This window comes from Caretta caretta, chromosome 23, assembly GCF_965140235.1.
Source record: "Caretta caretta isolate rCarCar2 chromosome 23, rCarCar1.hap1, whole genome shotgun sequence".
NCBI classification, from domain to species: Eukaryota; Metazoa; Chordata; order Testudines; family Cheloniidae; genus Caretta; species Caretta caretta.
Window position 1 is genome coordinate 12,744,877 of NC_134228.1, and position 8,073 is coordinate 12,752,949.

At 62.1% G+C, this 8,073-nt stretch overlaps 1 protein-coding gene across 4 annotated transcripts; it reads left to right on the forward strand.

The window, feature by feature from the left end:
- The first annotated feature begins 1,151 nt into the window (after nucleotides 1-1,151).
- TMEM143 (transmembrane protein 143) lies at nucleotides 1,152-7,771 on the forward strand. Of its 4 annotated transcripts, XM_075122427.1 has the most exons (9): nucleotides 1,152-1,257; nucleotides 1,445-2,236; nucleotides 2,881-3,076; nucleotides 3,485-3,592; nucleotides 4,065-4,259; nucleotides 4,742-4,875; nucleotides 5,290-5,569; nucleotides 6,083-6,272; nucleotides 6,511-7,771. In XM_075122427.1, exons 2-9 carry the CDS (start codon nucleotides 2,130-2,132, stop codon nucleotides 6,669-6,671), a joined length of 1,371 nt encoding a protein of 456 aa, XP_074978528.1. In that variant the 5' UTR covers nucleotides 1,152-1,257; nucleotides 1,445-2,129; the 3' UTR covers nucleotides 6,672-7,771. The 4 variants fall into 4 exon arrangements, with proteins under 4 accessions (XP_074978528.1, XP_048688565.2, XP_048688564.2 ...); XM_048832607.2 differs by having other exon boundaries at nucleotides 1,184-2,200; XM_048832606.2 differs by having other exon boundaries at nucleotides 1,185-2,236.
- The last annotated feature ends 302 nt before the right edge of the window (nucleotides 7,772-8,073 follow it).

Sequence of the window (8,073 nt, forward strand, 5' to 3'; positions counted from 1 at the left end):
AGGTGCACCATCTGATGCAAGGGGGTTGCCATCACCCCAGCATCCATCATATCACAACCCAAATCTCTGACAGTGGCAGTGCTGGCATGATGCCAGCCCTGCTTCCTTTGCTGCTAGAGGGGTTGGCATGACCCCGGCTTTGCCCCCTATCACCCTCAGCTGTCTCTGCTATTCGGGGAGTTGGCATGACCCTGATTGTGCCGCCCTCAGCTCTCTCTGACATTGAGAGGTTGGCATGATCCCAGCTGTGCCCTTTCCAGCTCTGATACTGAGGGATTGGCATGACCCTAACTGTAGCCCCATGAGCTCTCTCTGACATAGGGGCGTTGGGTTGGCATGACCACGGCTGTGCCCCCCTCAGCTCTCTCCAATGTTGGGGTGCTGAAATGACCCTGGTTGTACCCCCCTCAGCTCTCTCTGACATTAGGGGGTTGGTGTGACCCCCACTGTGACCCCCTCAGTCCTCTCTGACATTGGGGGGTTGGCGTGACCCTGACTATACCCCCCTAAGCTCTCTCTGACATTGGGGGGTTGGGTTGGTGTGACTCCTGCTGTTGCCCCCTCAGCTCTCTCCAACATTGGGGGACTGGAATGACCCTGGCTGTACCCTCCTCAGCTCTCTCTGACATTGGGGGGTTGGTGTGACCCCAGCTGTTGCCCCCTCAGCTCTCTCTGACACTGGGGGTTTGGCGTGACCACAGTTGTGGCTTCTCTATGGGGCCCGGTACTGGGGAGGTTCATGGCAGGTTGTGGGGGGGCTCTCACCTCAGAGACCCAGCTCCCTGCTCACCTGTCCCTATCCCCCCTCAGAGTCTCGCCTCAATCCCCTTTTCCCGCCTTTTCCTTTCAGGCGCATCCTCCCCCTCCCCGCATTCTCGATGGGAGGGGGAAGGGGAGAGAAAGGGAGGGCTCGACGCCTGATTGGCTAGACCATGGCCACGCCCCGATTTCGAACTCCGCAGGCGGCGGTTGGAAACGCCCGTTAGAGTGGGGTGGGCAGGAGCAGGAGCAGGAGCGCGAGGGCGCGCGCCGGGTTTTCGAATCAGTCGCGCGGGCTTTCCGGGAAAGGGGACGGCAGGGGAGTGAGGGCAGCCGACCGAGATTGGTGGTGCGCACGCGCAGCCTGGGAGGCAGGCAGGAAGGCACGCATGCGCGCCGTGGAGAGGCACGGGCGGGGCAGAGGGAAGGGGAGAGAGCGAGCGAGGAGGTCCTGCTGCGCATGCGCAGACTCTCAATGTCAACACCGCTTTGCCCAAGGTTAGGGGGCTGCTGCTGGTGCCTGGGGATTTCTTCCTGCTCTGCACGTTGTTAACCAGCCCTCAGGGGCCTGGCTGGGTCGCGGTCCGTGGGCGGAGGGAGCATGTGGCTGGGGGGAGGGAGTTAGCGGCCCCCCTGCAGTGGGTGGTGCCAGGTGACCTTTGACCTCTGTGACTGCTCCCTGCAGGCCTGGTGACCTCTGACCTGGTCAAGCCGGGTGCACAGATTGACCTTTGAACCCTGCGCGGCGGCCAAGACTCCCTCGGTGCTGCCACCCCGCAACCGGCGACCTTTGAACCCTGCGCGGCGGCCAAGACTCCCTCGGTGCTGCCACCCCGCAACCGGCGACCTTTGAACCCTGCACGGCGGCCAAGACTCCCTCGGTGCTGCCACCCCGCAACCGGCGACCTTTGAACCCTGCACGACGGCCAAGACTCCCTCAGTGCTGCCACCCCGCAACCGGCAACCTTTGAACCCTGCGCGGCGGCCAAGACTCCCTCGGTGCTGCCACCCCGCAACCGGCGACCTTTGAACCCTGCACGGCGGCCAAGACTCCCTCGGTGCTGCCACCCCGCAACCGGCGACCTTTGAACCCTGCGCGGCGGCCAAGACTCCCTCCATGCTGCCACCCCGCAACCGGCGACCTTTGAACCCTGCGCGGCGGCCAAGACTCCCTCCGTGCTGCCACCCCGCAACCGGCGACCTTTGAACCCTGCACCCACGGCTGGCGATCTTTGAACCTTGCACAGCAGCCAAGTCAACTTTGCTACTCCTGCCCCGGCGGCAGGCGACCTTTGAACTCTCCAGGGGTTACCTCCCCCACCCCAAATTCTGCAGCCCCGCCTGCTTCTCTGCTCGGACAGTGGATTTAAATGGTGCCATGGAAGAATCTGAAGAGTCTCCCAAGACCTGACTCCTGGGAACGGACGCAACAGAGAAACAGGCTCGCACTGGCCAGGGATATGGCTGCTGGGCGGCGGTGGGTGGTTTGGGAATGGGGCCTGGGCCCTTTCCCCTCTAGGGGGCACCAGCTCCTTTCTGGTCCCAGAGCGGAGGACTGGCCAGCTCAGTGGGGCAGGGAATGGGACACAGGGCCTTTCCTTTCCAGGGAGTGCTGGCTTTCATCTGGCCCTAGGGTGGGAGACTGGCTGGTTCATGGGGGGCAGAGAATGGGACATGGGGCCTGCCTCTTCCATGGGGGTGCTGATTCCCCTCTCTCAGAAACCGAGTGCTAAAAGTTATTCTCATCTGACCTCTGTTTGCTGGGCCCATGTGTGAACTGAGTGGCTGGGTCTCAGCCCGGTTCCTGGGCGAGGGGTCCCTGAATAAACAGCCCCCATGCCCAACCCCAGAGAGGCTGTATATCACCACCAAGCAAGAGGTTGCTGTATAAACAGCTGCTGTGCCCCACCCCAGAGGGGCCGCATCTCAGCGCTGGGCAAGGTGGTACCCGTACAAACAGCCCCTGTGCCTGCATCTCAGTGCCTGGCAAGGGATCCCTGTATAAATGGACCCCGTGACCGGCAGTTTGACTGAGGACTGAGCTGGCCACGGAGCTGGAGCTGCTCACTGCAGGGCTATGGCGCTTGTGTTCTGTTGGGCTGATGCCTCCCTCTCTTGCAGGATGCTGGGTGTGGCCTGGACCGCCTTGGGGACAGGGGTGCTGGGGCTGCCCTGCCGCAGCACGGCCTCCCTCGCCTCCCGGATGGCAGCGTACCGGAGGATGTGGAAGCCTGTGGAGCCCCAGGGGTGGGCTGAGCAGTACAGGGAGCGGTTCATCCCCTTCTCTAAGGGGCAGCTGGTCAGCAGCCTTCTCAAGGTACAGGGTGCTCCCTGGGGGGGCCACAAATCGAAGCAGGGCCAGGCTGGGGCAGCACGCAGAGGGGAGACCGTTGGGAAACACCTGGCGAGAGCAGGGTGGGTGACTTGGTACAGGGCAATCCCCTCTGAGTCAGAGCCGATCTCACCCCAGAGGGGTCGCATCTCAAGGTGGGGGCAAGGGGGCCCTGTATAAAGTGTCCCGCCCCAGAGGCGGTCGCAGCTCAGTGTCGGGCAAGGGGGCTCTATATAAACAGCCATAATGCTCCACTCCAGAGGTGCCTGCCTCTCAATTAGGCGGTTGGAGCAGCACAGGAAATGGCTCTCACACACAGCACAGGATATGCCTCTGAGACCCAGGGATGCCAGTTCCTGGTGAATCCACACTTGGCGCTAACTCTCCCTCCAGGAGTTCCACTCTTCCAGTGACGCCGAGCGCGCCTCCTTCTTGGCCTTCGTGGCACGGGTGGACTCTTCCCTCCTGCATCACTACCATTCCCTCCTAAGGCACTTGCAGGTAAGGTGTCAGCTGCACGGCGTCCCCTTTGGAAATAGCTAAGCCAGGCTGAGGTTCGGATGGGAGCCGGTGAAAGAAAACACGGTGGGTAGGGGACGCTCTCCACTGACAGTCAGCGCTGGCCCCAGGGTAGCCCTAGGAGGGTCTGTGCTGCTGGGAGCAGGGCAGGGGCTCAATAGGGGGGCTCACTTGTGGATTTTCTCTATAAACAGTCTCTTTGGTCCACCCCAGAGGCAGCCGCATCTCAGCGCTGGGTGAGGGATTGCTGTATAAGCAGACCCCGCTCCCCACCCCAGAGTCGGCTGCATCTCAGCACTGGGTGAGAGTCCATGTATAAACAGCTGCAGCGCTTGACCCTAGGATTGGCAGCATCTCAGTGTGGAGTGAACAGATCCCTTCTCAGACATGGTGCTGTGGGATCCTTGGGGCTGGGTGTCCCATACAGACGTACCTTCCTGCTGCCCCTCCACAGGCTCTCTACGGCCCTATTAACCCCGACCGGGACACCCTGCCAGAGTTGGCTCTGAGTGACACCGAGCGCCTGGCTAAGGAGCGGCAGGTCCTGGCTGAGTTGGAACCGGTGCTGGATCAGGCCAACTTCAACAGTCTGTCGGAGGATGTCCTGGCCTACGCCCTCATCGTGCATCACCCTCAGGATGATGTCCAGGTGCGGCCACCTCTGGGGAGGGGAGCGGCCCATCCGGCACTGCCCCAGTATAACGCTTCGGAAAAGCTAATTCCTCTCTGCCCCAATCCCGTGCTCTGCTACTGAGCCAGCAGGCCTCTTGCCCCCTGCAACTGCCTCTCCCTTGGTTACCACTTTGGGAGAGACCCTCCTGCTTGCCTATAATCCCATCAGATATACAGGATTTCCCTTCTCTCCCTGAGCTGTGCAATGAAAAAACCCTATTCCCCACCCCAGAGGCAGCTGCATCTCAACGACAGGCCAGGGGTCCCTGTATAAACAGCCCCCATGCACCACCCCAGAGGAGCCACGTCTCCACGCCTGGCAAAGGATCCCCATATAACCAGCTCTTGTGGCCCTCCCCAGAAGTGGCCGCATTCCAGGGCCGGTTGTGTTGGGAGAACCCAGGCTTAGCAACCCATCCCGTTGTGTGTTATGGCTATATGTTCCCCTTTGTTCCCCAGGTTTCAGTGAACTTGGATCAATACGAGTACATCCGGTTCTGGGCCCTCGGCCAGCGTGTTGGAGTCCTCCCGATTAAATCCACGCTGGGGCCCCGGAAGGGGCTGTTCAGCACGGCCCGGACCCCCATGGAAAGGCAAGGACACCCCCTCTTCTTACCCTCCAGCCAGGATCTCTAGGAGCAGAATGGCTTGGGGGCGCTGTGCTGTGGGAATGGGGTAGGGGACTCAATATGGGGCGCTCTCCCCTGACAGTCAGCATTCGTGCCAAAGCCCCAGGACGGTGCTAGGGAGCGCTGTGCTGCTAGGGCCTCAGTAGGGGGTGCTCTCCCCTCACAGTCAAAGTTGACCCCAGTGCCCCAGGAGTGAAGTGGGGGGCTCAGTAGGGGGCGCTTTCCTCCAGCAATCAGTGCTGGCCCCAGGGGTCCATCCAGGCTCTTGACCTCCCTTCCCTGCCCCTGTCAGTCGTGGCCTGAACCATGATCTAGGGGGCTGCACCCGCAGTGCCTGGCCCTAGATCCCACCCCGCTGACAGTGTTACCCACCCCCAGGCATTATTTCAAGCGGGTGCTGGTGGCGGCCCGGCCCAGGAACGCCCACCTGGTGCTGAAGTGCTTCAAGGACATCCCCTTGGAGGCGCTGGAGCAGCTGCTGCCAGGTGTGAGAATCCGCACGTCCATCTTCTACAAGACGCTGCTGAACGTCACGCTGGTGGTGAGCGGGCTGGTCCTCTTCGTCAATGTTGGCATGGTGGTGCTGTCCGACCTCAAGATCGGCACCAGCTTCCTGCTGCTCTGCTTCGCCGCCTTCATGTCCTTCCGCGCCTGGAAGGTAGGTGCCTCTGGTGAGGTCGGTGCCGCTGAGACCCCTGGGAGGGAGGTTGGGGCCCCCGTCACGCCGGGCGCTGCGCAGACCCCCCCCTTCCGGCCGAGATTGGGGGCCCCTATCGTGCCATGCGGACCCCATTGTGCTGCGTCCTGTGTATTCTCATAGAAATAGATCCTGCACCAAAGAGCTCACAATTTAATTAGACAAGGGAGAGGGTAAACTGAGGCACAGATTGACTAATTGAGTTGACAGCGTCCCACAGCAGGTCAGGGGTAGAGCTGGGAAGAGCACCCAGGGCTCCAGTGCCCTACCCATGAGACCACATGGCCTGAAGGCTCCCCTCAGCATCTGAATGGAACCACCAAGTTGCCAGGCCTTGGTGCTGCAGCTACTCTCCTCCCAGAGCTAGGAGATCGAACCCAGGAGTCCGGGCTCCCCGCTGTAACCACTAGACCCCCCTCCCCCCCCGAGCAGGGGGTAGGACCCAGGCATCCTGACCCTGTGCTCCCCGCTCAGGTGTTCAGGCAACGGCGGAACATCCACTCCCTGGAGCTGGCGCACATGCTGTATTACCGCAGCACCTCCAACAACTCGGAGCTGCTGGGGGCGCTGGTGCTGCGGGCCCAGGAGGAGCATGCCAAGGAGCTGATCCTGGCACACAGCTTCCTGCGCCGGCAGCCAGCCCGGCCCCCGCACGGCCTCGCAGGTAGGGACCAGGGAGGCAGGGCTGAGAGATGGGGTCTCCCCAGCAGGGGGGCGCTCTCACTCAGGAGGGCAGGGCTGAGAGGGAGTGTCTCCCCATCAGGTTGGAGGGACCCCATGGCTGAGAGTGTGTGTGGGTCTCCCCAGCAGGGGGCGCTCTCATGCGGGGGCAGAGCTGATGGGGGGGGTTCCCCAGCAGGGGGCGCTCTCCCCAGGGTGACCCAGGTCTCCTCTCTCCCCAGACCCTGAGACCGTGGCTGGCCTTCAGGAGCACGTCCAGTCATGGCTGCGGCTCCACTCGGGCCTGGAAGTCTCCTTCTGTGCCGACCGCGCCTGCCGGCACCTGCTCAGCCTAGAGGGGGGGCACCGGGCCGATCCTGCCATGGCCCCTGGGTCCCACTGATGCCCCATGGCCGTTTGCAGCGTGGGCACCCCCGATCCCTCCTCCCGGCTGTGCAGGGACAGCACTGGAGGGGGGGCCCCTATGGAGCATGCAACACCCAGGAAGGGGAGGAGAACTGAGCGCCCCTCTTCCCCCCCATGCGCACACACTCTGAGCATGTTCCTGGTGCCTTCTGGGAGTCCCGCCAACTCCCATGCTTGGCATGGCCCTGCTGTTACCCAGCTACTGCCAGGGCTGGATTGCTGGGTCGTTAACCCCCTCTGGGCTGCTTGGTGCCCGAGGGGTTCTGTTGGCCACCGTTCAAGAAGGATGCGTGGACGTTGGCAGGGGAGCGTCGGCTCATTGACACCAATGGGTCAAAGGCTATTCAGCCGGGAGGGCTCTGTCCCCATTACAGCCCCTCCCCCCATCTCCCACAAGGGATTTGGACCCTGGATTTCCCTTCTCTTTGGCAGAAAGAGAGTGCCCAAAGCCCACCCGGCCAAACCCTCCCTGCTGTGCCCGGACCCCAGCACTGGCTGCCCATGGCGCATGGATTTGCACCTAGCGCCTCTCTGGGAGCGTGTCCACACTGCTGTGTGAGGAGCGGGATTGGCCCACCCGACCCGAGCCAGTGCAGAATTCAGGCCGTGAAGGGCATGCAGAATTCAGGCCGTGATTTCCGACGGGCCGGCCGGTTGGCAGAGGCTGCTTCGCTCTGGCTCCTCCCATGATTTCCTCTGCTGCTCATTTTCACAGCGCCTGGCCTCGATTTATGTGTGAGAAAGGGACTTTTGGGCAGGAGTGGAAGAACGCTGGGCCTCCTCCCCCCAAATGAAAGCACTTTAGTCGCCACGGGTGGGACTGCTCACAGCACACTTCCCATTGCGCCAGGGCCAGTTCACTGGCTACATTGACTCCGGGATAGTCAGGCTCCAAGCCAGCACCTTTCCCTGGGGGGGGGGGAGAGAACCCAGGAGTCCTGGCTCCCAGCCCCGGGTGAGCGACAATAAAATGTCTTAGCCTTAGGAGCCCAGCTTTATTCCCTGGCCTGAAAGCCTCTCTGCGGGGAAGGGAGTTCCTACTGTATTTGCAGTGTAATAAAGAGGTTTGTTGTTTGATCCCTGCTCTCTGCCCCCAGCCCTGATCTTTGCAGGGCATGCCAGCCTGGGGGCAAATCCACTACATTCCCTCCCCCCCGCCCCCCCCAGCGCAGGGTGATTTCCACCCCCATCGGGCAGCCTAGAGAGTTAGTGTGACTGGGGGGCAGGTGCGTAGCCCGGCCCTACCCACAATCCCTTGCTCCTGGAGGGAGATGGTCACACAGGGGTGTTTGTGGCTCTGCCACAACTCGCTTGGCCCGGCTGTACCCACAATCTCTTGCTCCAGGCAAAAGTGCCGTCAAAGCCACCAGGCGGGTAGA